At 34.3% G+C, this 19,518-nt stretch overlaps 1 protein-coding gene across 7 annotated transcripts in view; it reads left to right on the forward strand.

Moving 5' to 3' along the window:
• Positions 1-18,975, forward strand: part of Cop1 (COP1 E3 ubiquitin ligase) — a 169,878-nt gene extending 150,903 nt beyond the window's left edge. For all 7 annotated transcript variants that reach the window (XM_027934924.2, XM_071600288.1, XM_027934926.3 and 4 more), the window contains 2 exons: positions 16,476-16,520; positions 18,640-18,975. In XM_027934924.2, the coding sequence (XP_027790725.1) occupies positions 16,476-16,520; positions 18,640-18,657 (63 nt within the window). In that variant the 3' untranslated portion in view covers positions 18,658-18,975. The remainder of the gene's footprint in view (positions 1-16,475; positions 16,521-18,639) is intronic.
• Positions 18,976-19,518: the final 543 nt, after the last annotated feature.

Below are 19,518 nucleotides of genomic sequence, written 5' to 3' on the forward strand. Positions count from 1 at the left end.
ATACATACTTCAAACAACTAATGACATCTTTTTAGAATGCATGGAGGGCTAACTATAATAACACTTTAGAGTAAATGGGAAAAACCTCTTTTTGATAGATTATGGTTTCTTTCTTCAACATATTTAAATATACTTTTTCCAGGTCAATTCTGAAAAACCACATACCGAAAGAAGGGTCAGGGACAAAAACTGTTGAGCTTATGAATAGCATTCCTTTAAAAACCTTTGAAGATCATCTTGGAACCTTTGTTTAAATATCGTTATAGATTCTCACATGCTGTCCACATTCAGTCTAGCTTTATAATTGTATAAAGGCAAACTTTTGTACACACGGGGGACTCTTTTGATTAATCAAAGCCCAACAAAAATGTATTTAACTCTAAGATCCAAAAACAATAAAAACATGACTTTTCTAAAAAGAAGATCTACTATAAAGTGGTTTTAACAAAAAAATGATTTTGCATGTCAGCAAATCAACTACAACTTAGTATGATGAAGCATCAAAATGTCAGAAGCTTGAGTGCTTTCTCTTCTGAATGTAAGTCAGAGGGTAACAGGTAAGCACCTGAAGGTTTGGGGATGTTACGAAGTAAATAAAAGGGACTGATGGAATTGGATATTTGAATATTGTCACTTAAAGCACTGATCTAAGAAAAACTGTTAAGAATGTACATATTATATCTGTATCTGTTCTAAAGAGAAGTGATGTGGATGTTCATAAGGCAGCTGTGGATCATTCATAAAAAGAACAACTGAGCCAGGTGCAGTGGCACACACCTGTAATCCCATCGGTTAGGGAGGCTGAGACAGGAGGATTGGGAGTTCAAGCCAGCCTTAGCAAAAAGTAAGGTGCTAAGAAACTCAGTGAGACCCTGTCTCTAAATAAAATACAACATAGGGCTGGGGATGTGGCTCAGTGGTCGAGTGCCCCTGGTTCAATCCATGGTACACCCCCCGCCAAAAAAAAAAAAAAAAAAAAACCCACAGCCAAAAGGGAAAATTGATTTGAAAGTATTCTTTGGCTGCAAGAGGATCCTGAGTAAACAGTGTATTTGTACACACCATCCATGAACTATATGAGGAGAAAAATCATTTTAATTTTCAGGATGCAGTTGAAGTACAAATACTAATACCCTTTTACCTCTTCCACTTCAGAGAGAAAAAAAAATTAGCAAAAACCCATACTTTCGTGTTTATAATTTTGATATGAAAAAAGCTTAAAGTGGCTATGACACAAATCATCACTCCAAATTAACACTTTCCTAAGCCAGGTGTGGTGGCACATCCCTGCAGTCTCAGCATTGTGTTGGCTGCGGCCTGAGAATCACAAGTTTGCCTCAGAAACTTAGATCCTGTCTCAAAATTTTAAAAAATAAGAAGGACTAAAGATGTATCTCAGTGTTAAAGCACTCCTATTTTCAATCCCCAGTAACATCCCCAGCACTGCCAAAAAAAAAAAAAAAAAAAAAAACATACTTTTTTTCTGGCAATGAGAAAACCAGAAATCTGTTTTCATAAAGAAAGTAAATGGCTTTGTCCAATTAGGACAAGAATCTCAATGGAGAGACTGTTACAGAATTAACAGTTATAATGTAGATTGTGAATTTTTCTTGTTTGAAACCAACTTATCTCAAATACATTTACTTCTTTATTTAAAGAGAAATATTAAATTGAACTGTCCTCCTTGCTGTTCTCTATCCTCTAGGGATCTTTATTTGCAACCTCTGTATGATGATGTTCAGAAGGATTTACCCTTTCACCAAACATATGTCTAAAGGACTTAAGTAGATATACAGTTTTAACTTAGTGAACACCTGAAGAAGAAAATTCAGGGCTTTTAAGGCAAACTGTTGAAGACCGAACTGCTTACATTAATTTTCACTGGCCAACTTAACTACAGTTTTTGCTTTTTTTAAAAAGACAATTGTCACTAGTATTTCAGTGTATTTTATATTCCTCGAGACATGTCTCTAACAGTGTTCTGTGTGTTACTTTTAAGAGGAAATACAAGGTTAAAGATTATAATCTTCAGAGAGTTTTTCTTACTTTGTTTTATGACACAAACTAGAAACTTGCTTAGGAGAAAATATTGGTGATTTTTTTTGAGGTCCTTGTGTGGCAGGTTGGAGCTTTTAAAACACTAAGCATAGAGGGTAAGGCATATATCATTTATATCTTCTGTCAGAGGGTAATGTTCTGGTTAGTGCTGGAGCCAGGTTGCCATATTGCTTCCTGTTGCGGTCCTGTATAAGCTGTGGATGAGTTACTTAAGTAGATACTAAGTAACTTTGCATGAGTTACTTAACCTTTCTGTGCCTCAGAAAGGTTTCTATTTTATTAAATTAGAGTAGTATTTTCCATATAATATTACAGAATAAAACTAGGAAACGGATGGTAGTACATGCTTGTAACCCCGGGTACTGGGGAGTCTGAGGAAGAAGCATCACATGTTTAAAGCAAGCCTAGGCCACTTAGCCAGACAGAGGGAGAGGCACTTTCTTCTGTGGGCATTAGATAGCTCCCAATGCTTACTGGGCTGGAAATTGAAATTGCTAAATAAGAATATTATAGCAGTAGCTAGCCTGCATTGTAATGAGAGAAGATTAAAAATAGAGTCCATTATGTAGTTATTAAGTAATTGAGTAACTTGGTTTTTTTTCCATATTTAGTTTCCTTTCAGGAAATAACAGAAAATACTTACATGTAACATCTATCTTTTTTAAAATGTAAAGGTTGGACCCACATTACAATTTTTTATTTAAAGATGTAAATTTTGAACTGTATTTGAGGATGTAATTATAATCTCCCACCTCCTAGTACACAAAATTTTATTTTGCTTTTCTAGAATTTAACTTGTTTAACTTAATATGTGAATTAAAAAGTTTTATTAAAAGATAAGATTAAAGAAGATAACTCTAGGTACCTGGAGAGGCAGATGTGAGGTGATAGATACATCACTGAAGAAATGGAACATTGGAAGGGAGGAAAATTCTCCTCTGCCCACTTAGATTCTCTGGGTATGCAAAATAAACTCACAGCAGATGGATTAAACAACATACAAGTTTATTTGATGTTCATAGTTTTTATATGGCACCAGGAATAGTAGAAGGAGCTTTATAGAGACAATTTAAAAATCCAGAGAATGTCTTAAGTTTCAAGGCTTTTAGGCCATGTGGACAAAAGAAGACAGAATTGACAAAAGAGAGGGACTTTGAGCTTCTAAGGACAAAAAAATTGTAGGAAGGCAAGTATATGAGAAACTAATGATAGGTAAGGACTAATTAGTAAGGTTGGTTTGTGTAGACTTTTGGTGCCATCATATCTCCAGTGATAAGAGTGCCATCCCTTTCCTGGCATGATAAGTGTCTGGGGGTGTGGGATAGAAGTACATACCTTCACAAACGGAATTTATGATCGGTTTTCAAGCAGATAGAAAGAAGGTAGAGAGCTTGTCCCTTGTATGCTTTTCTCAGTGCCTTCCACTAAAAATAATCCTAATGCCAGGCTGACATATTTTGGGGTGGAATATTCTGATCTCCTAGAACATCAGAGAAAAACTAATTTGTATCTCCTTGCATAAAGACAGCCGCTAACTTCTTATTATCCATAAATAAAATTCTAACTCTGGTATGGTACAATTAGTTTTTTATGCTTACCCCACCTACCAATCCCATCTGATCATCTAGTATGCATACACTTACACAAGCTGCTTTCCAGTCACACAATTTCTCATTATCCCAGAACCATTTTTTTTAAATTTATTTATTTATTTTTAGTTTTCGGTGGACACAACATCTTTATTATTTTTTTATTTTTATGTGGTGCTGAGGATCGAACCCAGCGCCCTGCGCATGCCAGGCGAGCGCACTACCACTTGAGCCTCATCCCCAGCCCCAGAACCATTTTCTTTCAGATTAATTCCATCTATGTGACCATGTCCTCCATCTCTTTTCTTGAGAAATTTCAGCTTTTGCTCTTCCGTGTTTCATTTGTGGCCTTATTTATAAGCCTTTTTCATCTCTTCTGAAGGAAGATCACTTAGTTGCTCCTTGAAACTTCATATTTCTTAAAATACAAGAAAGTAGGAGCTGGGGATATAGCTCAGTTGGTAGAATGCTTGCCTCACATGCACAAGGCCCTGGGTTCAATCCTGGGTACCAAATTTTTTATATATATATATATATAAAATCAGTCTGTCTCCCCTGCTTGTCTGTAGTCTGAAGATCAAACTTGATGTCTTCTCTTCAGGACTCCAGTACACAGAACAGAATAGTGTCTTCTGTGTACTATCTACCCTAATGATGACTAGTTGGATGGTGATGGATGAATAAAATTAATAAACTTTATGCCAAAGCCACAATAGTATCATATAGTATAATGATGAAATTTTATTATCTTTGTGAAATTAGTTGAAAAGTTATCTTATGTATTGGAATTCTCTAGAGAGAGAGAGAGAAATAATAGGATATCTGTAAGTAGATACATGAGAGGGATATTCTAGGGGAATTGGCTCACAAGGCAGAAAGGTCCCACAATAGACTGGGAAGGCCAGTAGCATGTCTCAGTCCAAATTCAAAGGCCAAAGAGCCAGAGAAGCCAGTAGTGTAACTGTCAGTGCAGGGCAGCAGGCCTAAGAATGTAGGGTTGGGGGTGGTGGACCCAGGTATAAGTTCTGGAGCCTAAAAGCTAGAGAACTAGGAATTCTGATGTCCAAGGGCAGGAGAAGAGGGGATCCCAGTTCCAGGAAGGAGAGTTCCTTTTCCTTTTTTTTTTTTTTTTTTTTTAATGCAGTCCCATAGCCAATTGGATGGTATTTTCAACATTGAGGGCAGATCTTCTCTACTCTGACCACAGGCTCACACCAACATCCTCTTTCCAAATACCCTACACACTTTATCAACTCTCTAGGCATTTCTTAATCCAGCCAAGTTGATGTGTATGATTAATTTATTCTTACCATCTTGGAAGCCAGGGAAGGCTTTTCTGGAGAAGTGTCTGTCAAGACCAGTTTCTAATGGCTGAGGTATAGTCCCTTTATAAAGTGACTTTATAATATAGACTTTATATAAAAGGCCCTTTATAATATAGACTTTTTTTTTAAGGTATTGAGAATCAAACCCAGGGTCTTGGTGCATGCTAGGCAAGCACTCTAGCACTGAGCTGCACCCCAGCCCTCTTTTATTTTATTTTGAAACAGTGTCTCACTGAGTTGCTTAAGCTGACCTCCAACTTTAGAGTCTCCTACCTCAACCTCCCCAGGAACCAGGGTTATACACCACCACACCCAGCTTTATAATGCAGATCATTAGATAAATTGGTTTTAAGGTTAAATAACCTATAACATTATTACTAAGTAACTTTTTTATTTCATGATTTTTGACAGTTTGGGTTTTTTAAATTATTCTTTTAGCCTGCATAATATTCTTCAGATTTATTTGTAAGATATATATACTTTATTTCAGGCCCATGTGTATCTTGTTTCTCCATAACAATATTTCTCTTATCCCAGCTTTATTAAGATTCAGAGAGTTTGAGTAACTCGCCCTTGATAACATAGTTTGGAAATGTTAGAGCTTTGAACTCATATCTTTCTGACTCCAAAAATTGATAAGAGCTTTATATAGTAAAGGAAACAATTAGGAATGTGAAGAGACAACCCACAAAATGGGAGAAAATCCTTGCTAGCTACTCTTCTGATAGAGGGTTAATATCTAGAATATAGAAAGAACTCAAAAAAACTTTACACCAAAAAAAATCAAATAACCCAATAATAAATAGGCAAAAGAAGAAATACAAATGGCCAACAAATACATGAAAAAATGTTCAACATCATTAGCATTTAGGGAAATGCAAATCAAAGCTACACTGAGATTTCACCTCAACCCAATCAGAATGGTGGTCATCAAGAATACAAACAATAATAAATGCTGGAGAGGATGTGGAGAAAAAGAACACTTTTACACTGTTGGTGAGACTGTAAATTAGTACGACTACTATGGAAATCAGTATGGAGACTTCTCAAAAGACTAGGCTTGGAACTGCCATATGATCCAGCTATTCCACTTCTCGGTATTTATCCTGAAGAATTAAAGTCATTTCACTACAGTTGTACATGCATACCCATGTTTATAGCAGTACAGTTCACAATATCCAAACTATGGAACCAGCCTCAGTGTCCATCATCCAATGAGTGAATAAAGAAAATATGGTGTGTATACACAATGGAGTTTTATTCAGCCATAAAGAAAAATTAAGTTATAGCATTTGCAGGAAAATGGATAGAATTAGAGACCATCATGTTAAGTAAAATAAGACAAACTCAGGTCAAGGATTGTATATTTTCTTTTGTATGTGGAAGCTAGAGAAGGAAAAGAAATGTGGAAGTGGATCTCCTAAAAATCAAAGGAAGATCAGTAGAGGAAAGGGACCAGGGGTGAGAAGTAGGGAGGAAGGGGGGAAATTCTGGGGGGAGAGATTGGCCAAATTATATGTATTTTTTTTAAGTTTTATTGATTTTTTTTTAACTATACGACAGCAGAATGCATTACAGTTCTCATTACACATATAGAGTACAATATTTCATATCTTTGTATATAGAGTATGTTCACGCCAATTCATGCCTTTATACATGTACTTTGGTTGTTTTTGTTTTGCATTACAATTCTTATTACATATATATACCACAATTTTTCATATGTTTACATATAAAGTATATTTCTTTTGCATTATAGTTCTTATTATACATACATTATATATATATATATATATACACCACATTTTTTCATATCTGTTTATATATAAAGTGTTGATACCCAATTTGAGTCTTCATACGTGTGCTTTGGATAATGAAGTCCCTCACATTCCACCACCCTTGCTAATCCTCTGCCCCCTCCCTTTTCCTCCCACCCCTCTTCCCTATCTAGAATTCATCTAATCCTCCCATGCTCCCCCTCCCTACCCCACTATGAGTCAGCCTCCTTATATCAGAGAAAACATTTGGCATTTGTCCTTTTTGGGATTGGCTAACTTTACTTAGCATTATCTTCTCCAAGTCATCCATTTACCTGCAAATGCCATGATTTTATTCTCTTTTAATGCTAAGTAAAATTCCATTGTGTATATATGCCACATTTTTTTATCCATTCATCCACTGAAGGGCATCTAGGTTGGCTCCTCAGTTTAGCTATTGTGAGTTGTGTCATTTGATGTGGCTGTGTCCCTGTAGTATGCTGTTTTTAAGTCCTTTGGATTTAGTCCGAGGGGAAGGACAGCTGGGTCAAATGGTGGTTCCATTCCCAGTTTTCCAAGGAATCTCCATACTGCTTTCCATATTGGCTGTACCAATTTGCAGTCCCACCAGCAATGTATGAGTGTGCCTTTTTCCCCACATCCTCTCCAACACTTATTGTTGTTTGTCTTCATAATAGCTGCCATTCTGACTGAAGTGAGATGATGTGTTAGAGTAGTTTTGATTTGCATTTCTCTGATCGCTAGAGATGACGAGCAGTTTTTCATATATTTGTTGATTGATTGTATATCCTCTTCTGAGAAGTGTCTGTTCGGGTCCTTGGCCCACTTGTTGATTGGGTTATTTGGGGTTTTTTTAATATAGTATGTTTGTATGAATATGTAATAACAAATCCCATTAATATGTACAACTATAATGTACCAATAAAAAATGTGGGGAAAAAGAAGATAATGGTATGTGGGGGGAAAGCTTTATATATATTATGTTAAGAAATCAGAAAACATTGAAATTATGAATAATGACTTTTGGTTGGTTAAGTCCAATACTGGATTTAAAGTAAACATGAAATGCATATTTATGCCTGTGTTTGTTTTATATTTTTTAAATTGATATTGAGATATAATTTCTGTAAATGTGGGCTGGGGATGTGGCTCAAGCAGTAGCACGCTTGCCTGGCGTGCTTGCTGCCCGGGTTCCATCCTCAGCACCACATACAAAGATGTTGTGTCCACCGAAAACTAAAAATATTAAAAAATTCTCTCTCTCTCTCTCTCTCTCTCTCTCTCTCAAAAAAAAAAAAAAAAAAAAAATTCTGTAAATGTAAATGATAAACACTTTAGAAGTAGTTGATGATTTTGATAAATGGTTTATAAATGGTAATTACTACCTCAGATCAAATACAAAACATTTTTTATCACCCAGAAGTTCCTTTATAACACCTTGTAATCAATTCCATTCCCTTCTGCACTCAAGGATATTGATAATCTGCTTTTTCTCTCCATGTGTTATTTTTGTTTATTCTAGAATTTCATATAATAGGAATAACACTGTTTGTTTTTTGCATGTCTAGCTTCTTGTGTTCACCTGATATGTTTGAAATTTGTTCACATTATTGCCTGTATCTATAGTTTTATTTTTTGCTTTCGGTTTTTAACCACATAGCATTCCAACTATACCACAAGTTATATATGTATCCACCAATTTTGAATATTAATCATGTTTGCAGTTTTGTACTGTTTCAAAAGGAGCTGCAGCAGACATCAGAAACAAGTATTTGCATAATAGATCTTATAATTTCCTTTGTATGAATACCTAGAAATAGAATTGCTAGATCATAGGGTAGATGTGAACCTAACTTTATAGGTGATCATGTCATTTGTAAATAAAGACAGTTTTATTTCTTCCTTCAGATTTCTGTATTCTTTTTGACTATCACACTGGTTAGTATCTCTAATATGATTGTATAGAAATGGTGAGAGCAAGCATTCTCATTTTCCTCCAAATTTGAAGGAGGAAGGTTCCAATCTTTCAGCAATAAGTATAAAGAAATTTTTCATAGGTATCCCTTATCACCTTGAGGGGGTTAAGTAGTATATACACACATGATACAATTTGACTCTTGATAAACTCAACTTATAATGTTTTATATATATATATATATATGTGTGTGTGTGTGTGTGTGTGTGTGTGTGTGTGTGTGTGTGTATATATATGTATATATATGTATATATATGTATATGGTTATGTGTATATATGTATATGGTTGAATTCTCTTTACTGGTATTTGATTAAGATTTTTTACATCTGTTTATAAAGGAAATTGGTCTTTTTTTTTCATGTCTTTCTCTGGCTTTGATTCATAGACTGAAAATATTTCTTGCCCCTCAATTTAAATTTTTTTTTCTTTATATTAAGGAATTTGCATCTTTCACATCATTGTTCCTTTCATTACCTGTCAGTTTTATTAGCATAAAGTTTTTCATAATATTTATCTCCTGATTATTGTTCTAATACCTGTAGCATATTTCATGATATCCCCTAATTTGTTCCTGATAGTAATTTATATTTTTCTTATCTTTTTGTAGAGGTTTATCAATTTTGTTGATTTTTTTTTTCCCCCAAAGAACTGGGTTTTTGTTTGATAATTTAAATCTGTTTAGTCTATCTTATTGATAATCTGCTTTTTACTACAGCCATTTTTGTATGTATGTTGTGTGTGAATTGCTTTTTTCCTAGCTCTCTAAGGTGCAAGTTATTATATTATTAATATTAAAACTTTCTGCTTTACTAAGCATTGAAAGTTATAATTTTCTAAATATTGTTTTAACTGCATTACACAAATGTTGATGGTTTTGTTGTCTTTTTAGGTAAAATAGTTTCTCATTTTCCTTTAAGTTCTTATTTGACCCTTGAATTATTTGAAGTATGTTTTCCAAATTTTCAAATATCCGAGGATTTTTTCCAGATTTTTTTTTTGTTATTGTTTTTTACTCTAGTGAAGTTTTATCAGAAAATATGCTTATATGATTTCACTCCTTTAAATTTACTGAAATGTGTTTTCTCTACATGGTCTGTCTTAATGACTTCTTCACATACACTTAAAGAGGATGTATATTTTGTCATGTTAGTAAAATATTTCTTTAAATATTAATTTGATCAATTTGGTTTTGAAAATGAAGTCATGTATTTGATTTTTCTGTCTACTTTTTGATTATTGAGAAGCATGTTAAAATCGACAAAAGTTAGTTGTATCCATTAATTCAGTTGTATCCATTTTTGTTTCCTGCATTTTGAAGATCTGTTTTAAACATGTATGTATTTAAGAATACATGCACCTAGTTATATAATTATGAAATGTTATTGTGTATCTCATATTTGTCATGAAATCCACTTTTTCTTATATCAGTATAGCCATTTCAGTTTTCTTGTGATTAGTCTTCACATGGTTTATCTTTTTTCTTTTACTTTATTTTATATTTAAAATGTGTTTCTTATGGATAGCATTGAGTTAGATCTTTCTATCCAGTCTTATGATCTCTGCATTTAATTACAGTATTTAAACCATTTACATTTAATTATCAATGTGGTTGGAATCATGTTTGTCATCTTACTTCTTTTTCTATTTGTCCTATCTGTTCTATGTTCCACTGACCCTTATTTCTTTTCTTTTCAAAATTATGTTTATAATTTATTTGTCTTACTAGCTTATTAACTTTATTATTTCTTTTACATTATTACTGAGTTTTCTAAAGTTTATAATATTCATGTTGAAGTTTCTACATTCTATGCTTTGGATTATATTTTACCACAGTGTATAATGGAAAAGCCTTACAACAATATGCTCCTGTTTTCCCTTTTTTATCCTTGTGCTTTTGATATCATATTTTACTTCTGTAAATATTATAATCACCATAATGCATTAGTATTATATTACATTTAGCTGAAGTAGTCAACTATTACTTACATTTACTTTAAGTAGTCAGTTACCTGTTAAGGAAATTTTAAAACAAACAAATATATTTTATATTCTCCTACATATTGACCATTTTCAGCAGTTTGCATCTCCTTTTTTATATATGAATTCTCATGTGATATTACATTCCTTCAGCTTTTAGAACTTTCTTTAATAATGTCTTATAGTATAGATCTGCTTGTAAAAAAAAAATGATCTTAGATTTATTTTCTCTGAAAATGTTTTGTCTTCATTTTGAGATAGTATGTCTAGATTGACAAGCTCTCTCTTTTCATAATTTTAAAGATATCATCTTCTGGTTTATACTGCCTCTGATGCTAAATTGTTTCTTGTTCCTCTACATATAATTGTCTTTTTTCCTCTGGATATTTTCAAAAGTTTGTTGTTTGTTTTCAGCCACGTAACTGATGTGCCTTGGTGTGGTATTTTTTTCTGTATGAAAATTGTTAAACTTCTAAGATGTGTGGGTTTTTCAAATTTGCAAATTTGAAAAAATTTTATCTCATGTATTCATATACTTTTTCTTAGCTCCCTCTTCTATTTGGGATTTTAATTATACATTGATTAGATTGCATATTGTCCTATATAGGCCACTAAAATGCTAATCTCTGTTTTCCCCCCACGCTTTTTCCTCTGCTTCAGATTTGTTTTGTTTTGTTTCCTGTTTGTCAAATATATTATTGTGTTATTCTCCATTATTTCATCTTTCTCCCTGGTTATGCCCATCCAATGAATTTCTCATTTCAAATACTGTACTTTTCAGGTAGATAGGTTCCATTTGGTTTTTATAACTATGCCTTCCATTGCTTTTCTCATTAAATTCACTGTTTCCTTTAAACACTTGAAACATAATTATAATACCCTTGAAAATCCTCATGATATTTTTATTTATTTATTTATTTATTTGTCATTACTTAATGTGTTTATTGATTTTTCTTTCATGGGTTTGTTTTGCTTTTTATATGCCTTGTTGTTGAATGTCTAAATTTTCTTGAATTCTTAGAAGTTCTGAAGTTTGTCTTGACAAAAAGTTATGTTTTTAAAATAAACTTGGTTCTTTGACCCTTGTTTTCAAGCTTTGTTGGGTAAATCCAAAGTAGCAATTAGGACACTTGCTATGAAGGACTAGATAGCAAATATTTCAGGTTGTATAGGCCATATGGTATGTTATGGATCATTGACATTGCCACTACAGTGCAAAGGCAGCCATAGATAATATATATAAATAAATAATGATAGCTGTGTTCCAGTAAAATTTAAATACATAAAGACAGGTAGTGGCGTGGTATATATATATATATATATATATATATATATATATAGAGAGAGAGAGAGAGAGAGAGAGAGAGAGAGAGAGAGAGAGCTATAGTTTGCTCTCTTTAGGTTTAAAGAAGCATTTACTTTACATTTAGCTTAACCCTACTAAGTTCAGCGACTCAAGGGACTTTGCTGAGTGCCCAGGGCTAGTCTATGAGGTCTTTTCGCTCTGGCTGGCACTCAACACTTGAACATCTCTCAGTCCTTTGTGAACTCTGGAATTTGATAATGTCATGCATTCCCAATATTCATGTTTTCTGTATTTATTGTTATTTTCTCAGCCTTGTAGTTTCACCCTAATGTAGAGTTTATTATGTGGACACAGAATCAAAGGGACCCCTAACCAAATTGCCAGAGTGCTACTTCTTTGTAACTTCCTCCTCTGTGGTACTTTTGCCTTACAAATTCTACCTATCCCAAGTCTCTGTCTCCTCAAGTCATTAAGCCCACTGTTTTGCTCAGACTCCTCTCTATTCTATTTGGATTCCCCTTCTTTACTTTGTGGTCCAGAAATTACCTCCCAGCAGAAAGCAAAGGCGATGGTAAGACACCTCACTTATTTCTCTTCTCTTGGAGACTAGAGCCCTGCCGTTCAGTATTGCCAGACACATTTTGTTCAGGTTTCTAGTTTATAGTAAGAGAACAAATCCAGTTTATTTAATTTGAAATAGCTAGAAATAGAAGTTGTTTTTATTTACATATCATAGGCTTAAAATATATTATAGATGTTTATGCCTATAATAAAACTTACACTTAAAATCAATTATATCTGTCTCCAGAAATAAATTCTCCAATTGCAAACTAAGCAGATAATTATTATTTTTCAACTTGCTCAGGATTTTAACATTGTCTATAATGGCTCTTCCGCAAGCACACCACTAAAAAGGAAACTGTTCTAGTAGATGCAGATTTGTTAGTTCAAGTTAGTTCACTGTCAGTGGCACTATAAGCAAGGTAGTTTATGTTGGTATATGTGATTTTTGTTTTTATAAAAGACCTGCTCACTTTTCCATTGTCTTTTCTTAATTGCTTCATATTAAGAGAAAATAGAAGATACTTTATTAGTTTAGCTGTGAGGAGAGTTTGGCAGTAGAACTACTAAAAAAAAGAATATATTTACTTTAGGTTCTGCATAGCAGACTACAGCTGGCAATTACAAGCCATCCAAAATGCACAGGATTCATTCAAAACTTCTAACTGTAGTAACCTGTACATATCACTGCCAGACCTCTATAAAATAGCTGGTTTTATTTTCCTGTTGCATGCAAAAATTAATTTATCTTAAGCTAATATCTGACGGCCTGACATTTTAGTTGTAAATTATTTTTTTGTAATTACATGGTCTCTTGAGAGAGGAGGAATACTGAGATGTGCAAAGCTATTATTTTTCTTTTCTTTATAAATTCAGTTAGTTTTGAATGTTTATGAGAATTCTTAGAACACTGTCATTTGTGTTAGCCCTAGAAGATCATTTGAACTAAGCAGTCAATTCATATGTTGGCTTTTTTCTAAATGAGGTATTTGGGTTAGAGATGTGACTGAGTGGTGAGCACTTGCCTAGCATACACAAAGCCGGTGGTTCAGTCCCCAGCACAACAAGAAAAGGGATGGATATAGATATAGAGATATATAGTTAAACAAGCTATTTCTCTTTCTCCACAAGTGAAAGTGTTAAGAGTAACCCTCTAATAGCATCAAACAAGACTATTAATGCTGTAGTTTACCGGTGACAAGTCCTTGCTTCCCTGAATGCTGAAGTATAATACCAGAGAAGCAGGCAGAGGCAAGTTTAGAGTGGAAAGTAGAAGCTTTATTAAAGGACAGCAGAAAGAACTTCTTCCCAGAGGAAGAAGGGGACCCAAAAGGCAAATCTATGGAAGGATGAGGTCTTCCCTTTTTTATAGCTAAGGTCATCTTTCAGCTTTCCCACACTCAAGTCTTTTGTTTCCCTTTATCTTACAGTGATAGAATGCAGGTGGGAAGGCCCAAAAGGTGGGAGATAGGAGGGCTGAAGGAGTAATCGGGGCAGGAAGGGCCAGGGGCAGCTTTTGATTAGCATTTCCCTGTTTGCTGGGAGCTGCTTCTTTAACAGTTCCTTAGGATGGGTTCCCAGGCCTTGGGGACACTAACATTTCAATTTCCCCAAGTGCTGCTCTGGTTTTCTAGACTCCATTCTCTATAATAGCCTCCATTTTGTTTATCTTACTCGATATTAGACCCGATTTACCTAACTACACTAACTACCTATCTTTAAATCTGGCTTCAGTGCTAGGGTTACAAAAAGAAAGGGTTTCTTCATAGTGGGTAGTTATCAGAAGTCTTCTTTTCTTTAGGTACTATAGACTTTAGATCTCTCCTCTGTGATTATCTAGATAAATTACATTTTTTATATGGAGCCTAATCTTATACCGTAAGATAATACAGATCAAGCATCACTAATCCAAAAATCTAAACTCTGAAGCTTTTTGAACACCAATAAGTGCTCTATAAAATTACCTTCAGACTGTGTGTGTCTATAAGGTTTATATCTAATGTAAATGAATTTCATGTTTAGACTGGTCCCATTTACAAGATATCTTATGTGTAGGCAGATATTCCAAAATCCAAGTCACTTCTGGTCTCAACTCTTTCAGATAAGGGATATTCAACCTTTACCAAGTTTTCCTTCCACCAGAAATCATTTTTGAATTATGTTATTTATAATCCCTGTATTGGGCAGAAATGGGTACCCTGCTACCATCAAATGAGTCCTCAACTTTATCAGGTTTTGCTACCCTCCTCCTTTGTATTAAAAAGTGACTAGAACATAAATGGCAGAAAAAGATGAAGCTTTTGGTTGTCACGATGTTTTGTGTTCACATAACAGAGGGAACAATGCATGATAGCATATAGTGGTGGCAGCTCCTGGCAGTAGCTTTCTTGGAAACTGGAATCTTCTTAAATAGCAACAAGACTGATTAGTGCTATTTTTGACCTAATTTCTGGATGATTTTTGAGGGAGAATCATTTCTGAGTCTGTAGTGGCAGTTTCAAAGCACAGCTTTAAGTTTTTGTTAGAAAGAAATTCCATACAGTTCCTCTTTTTGCAGGCTTCTGAGTCAAGCATAGAAATTCTACTTTCTCACTAGCTCAGAGTGAGTTAAATTTCCTAAGGAGACCCCAGACTTTCTCCAACCACTTTCTAAATTGAGATCACCAAAAGATCATTGGTCCCCTCACCTGAAACCTCCAATATGGAAGTACTGATTCTATTAAGTCCCTGAGACAGTCTGTAATTCCCCAAAGAGGACATGTAAACTAACTCCAATTGTGATTTCTAAAAGTATTCTAATTTCACCCAAAATTCTGGGATAATAGAAAAACTTGTCTTTCCTTATATGCCTATAGTAACAAGATGAGCAATTTTCAAAAGTAGCTTTACTAAAAATAAAAAAAAAATGTATGGTGGTTTAAAATTCCTATACCATATTAAGGAAATAAAATTGTTAACTAGGCTGAAGTAACTTTTCCAGCATTTGGACCAAAAGCTTTCTTCTCTGCATCACTTGGTCCTGAAGCCTGAAGGATATTCAGGTTGATCCCATGCTTCATTGAAGTTGAACCACTATTTCTCATAGTTACCATCAGATTTGGTCTTTCTGTCAACCACATGACCCCTCTGGCAGTCTTGAGTCTGTTCACCCCTCAGCTCTCTATCCTGGAGAGCAAAAGACCCTTCCAAATTCCAGAGCCCTATTAGATGCCCCATTTCTAACAGAAGGATGACACAACTCTTCCTGCTTTCTGAGATTCTTCCTTGATGAATCATTCTAGACCATTCCTTTTCCTGCCTTTCCTACTTTCCAGAGAAATGTTTTCCCCCTAAGGTATAGAATATGAAAAAATACTTCAGGACATAAATTCTCATTCAGTTAATCATCAAGGCTATTAATGATGTGTATTGCTGATAGAATATTTTTTAAAAGATAGTCTTTTTTCTCAAGACAAGCATTCCCATTTTCTTGTTTTCTTAATTATAAATGTTTTTCCATAGAGACTTGTGCCAAAGTTATTGGCAGCATTTACATCAGTTACTGGTATTGAATGGTGAAAACGAATGAAGGAGGAGTGTTTTGAGAAAGCAGTTGCTCATTTTGTTTTTCTAAAGTCATTTGTATTTTATCTCATTTTTTGTTTTTCTTGGCTTCTTTTCATTGGCTGTCCTTTTTCCCTTTTATTTTTCTTTATATTCAAAACTTTTCTTCTCCTGGCTTTTTAAAATTAAAACTTAATTCTCAAAATATGTGGTTTTATGTTTAAAACTCCATAGTTAAAAGCATATTAAAAATTGGCTCTTCACTCTAGATTCTATTGGTAGCTTAGGGTGAAGTGAAGAAAGAAGGATGAAGAAGAAATCATTCTCTTGATTATACTTTAAAAGTTTTTGTTCTTTTCCAGGAGTCCAATGTGCTGATTGCTGCTAACAGTCAGGGTACAATTAAGGTAAGGTATTTTATATATCTCCATTTTTAAACTCAGATCCATTTTTAGACTATAAAAAGATCATGGAAATATACAGTTGTAGTGAACCTTATAGGTCATTTCAGATTATGGGTCTCTGTCTCCTTGTAAATGGCTTGATTGTAGGGGAAAGAAAGAGCTTGCATCTGTGGAGATGGTAGTACTTGTTGAGGTTTATGAATGCTGGATGGATTGATAGATGGTCAGATAAAAAAGATTGAAGCATTCACAGTGGGCCAAGCGCTGTTGAGCTTCTCTTCTCTTACACTGTAGCTAACCAAAGGGCATTCCCTGCCCAGGTCCAAATACAGCAGGAGGTGCATATACATCCACTAGATTTAAATTTATCTTACTCTCATTTTACTTTTCCTCATGTTTCTCTTCCTTTTCTTTCCTGACAAACAGGTTTTTCTTCACTTGTCAAGGTGGGAGTTGAGAGTGTGGGGAAAAAATTTAGCGTTCAGTTGAAAATTGGTTGATCATGTGATGCCGTTACTATAATCTGAAAATTTGAGTGCCCCTTGGTAGTCTCAGTCATAAACTCATGATACAGTTTTCCACAGATTTTCCTTTGTAGTTAGGAGCTCAAAAAAATAAAAATGTTATCTACTTATACTATTGGATAGTTTAGCCCTTGGGCATAATACCTTAGATAAGCAAATTATGAGCTAAGCAAAACAAACTTTCTGAACAAAACACCATTTTGGTGGCTTTTAGTACATGGATTTGATTAGCGCATGTTCCGAGAATACCTGTTCTTTCCACATATTTTTTCATGAAATATCAGGAAGCATTTTTTTATATATATATAACATATCTACTTTACCTGCCAATAGGTATTAAATTTGCCATGAATTCCTTCAGCTCATCCCAAGTAGAGAATAACCCAGCCCCCAAGGGAGAAAATTCAATCCTAACAAGTACGATAGTGAGGAAATGGGCAAACTCAAAGCAGAACTGCATTGAACTGGTCAAACTAATTCACATGGTAGACTACTTTTTAGACAGCTAGTTTCTCTAAAGCCTCTTCTAAAGAAAAACCATGGACAGCTTAAATGAAAACTAGGTTTTTGAAATGATTAACATTTGTTATATTTTGAAGCCTCAAGCAAGATAGAAGGTCTTAGAATCTCTGATTTAATTGTCTCTTTTTACTCGTTGGGTCTCTCTTTATCTTAGCCTCATGGAATGGCATGAGTTAACAAAAAGAAACCTTACTCTTCAACAAGTTTGGCCTTTGGATCAATTGAAATTACTAAGATCTCTGCAGGAATTCAAAGCTACATTGATACTCATAGAGCCTCATTGATAAATCTAAGCTTTTTAAAAACAGTTTAGACCTCTTATGTTAAGTAGCTTACTTGTCCAATATAAAGATATCATTCCAACAGTCAAGTTAAACCTTAGCAGAGTAGCAAAGGTTGCATCTTTACATCTTTGCCCCCCAAAATTTTAGTCTCCTTGTAACTTAATTCTTTTTGACAGTGTCTCATAATTATCCTCGTGTTCATGGTCTTTTCTTAGCTATTTGCTCCCACTTTTTCTTATCTTTAGTTGTAGCAATATCACAACTTATTTTTATGAGGGGGTATTGCTTTAACACTAAAAGCTAACAAAATACCTTGACACCAAATGATTAACCAGAAAATGAAAAAACTAGTAGAAAAAGGCAAAGTTTTATGTGCTATATACCTGATCACTGGTGTTTGGTCAGTGGTTTGATCAAACTAGTGCTTATCAATAGAAGTAATAGATTATATCCTAAATAGTAATGTTTCAAGTTTTCTTAAAAATGTGGAAGAATACCAACAGACATTCCATAAATGTATATCCATGCCACGTATCAGCCAGTTCATTTATACATGTTTTATCTTGAAGGCTCCCTAATTAAAATGGAGATAATTAACCTGAAAGAGTTCGTATAGTGGTTGATTTGAATGTAAGAAAGGGCTTATGTTCAATCCCTTCAAATTTGTTAGCATTATAACCAGGTGGTAAACATTTTTTATTTAGTTTCCACTGGTAAATACAGTAAAGAGTCACTAAACTCTTTTATGTTGTAAAGCTATTATATAACACTAATCCCTTTTTTCCCCATTAGGTGCTAGAGTTGGTATGAAGGGTTTACTGAAGTCGAGGGTGTGTTTGATCCTGCCTAATACATCTGCAGCTGACAATGAGAGAAGAAACGAATGTCACATGAAGTCTCGCCCCAAAATCATCATGGGATTTGTATTCTTTTGAGTACTTTATTTCCTTTTTTTCCTTCCTTATGACCTTGGGACATTGGGAATGCCCAGCGAACTCTCCGCCATCAATGTAACTCCATGGACTTTGCTGCTGTTGGTGGTGTGGTTATCTAATTTTTGTGATAGGGAAACAAATTCTTTTGAATAAAAATAAATAACAAAAAATAATAAAAGTTTATTGAGCCACAGCTGAGCTGGGAAAAGTTTTGTCAAATGTAATGAGAGATACTTTCTTCAAGAAGTTGCACACATGAATTACAGAGGAATGTTTTAGTGGATAATTTTAAGATCCATTATTTCCCAACCATTTTGAAATTATGTATATCAACTTAAACAAAACAAAGTATATGGGTATCTTCCAGAGAACTTAATGTTTACAATAGAAAAGATTACAATAACTAGTTCTCTTTGCCTTTTAAATGTCACATATACATACCCTAAATGTCAAGTCAATTTATTTTATAAAAATTATAGGTAACCCATCCAGGGTTAGACAGTGATTTGGATAAGGGTAAGCAGACTTTCTGGGAAGGGCATGATGGTAAATATTTTAGGCTTTGCAAGGCCATGTGGCTTGTGTCATAGCTATTCAGCTCTCACGGGAGAGCAGCCACACATGTATGTGAATAAACAGGCTGGCTGGGAAATAGGAGGGGCAGACTTTGCCTGGAAATCATATCTTGCCAAATCCTGACTTAGAGGAAAAGCATTTCAAGCCACATCATCTCTTA

Source organism: Marmota flaviventris, chromosome 12, assembly GCF_047511675.1.
Source record: "Marmota flaviventris isolate mMarFla1 chromosome 12, mMarFla1.hap1, whole genome shotgun sequence".
NCBI classification, from domain to species: Eukaryota; Metazoa; Chordata; class Mammalia; order Rodentia; family Sciuridae; genus Marmota; species Marmota flaviventris.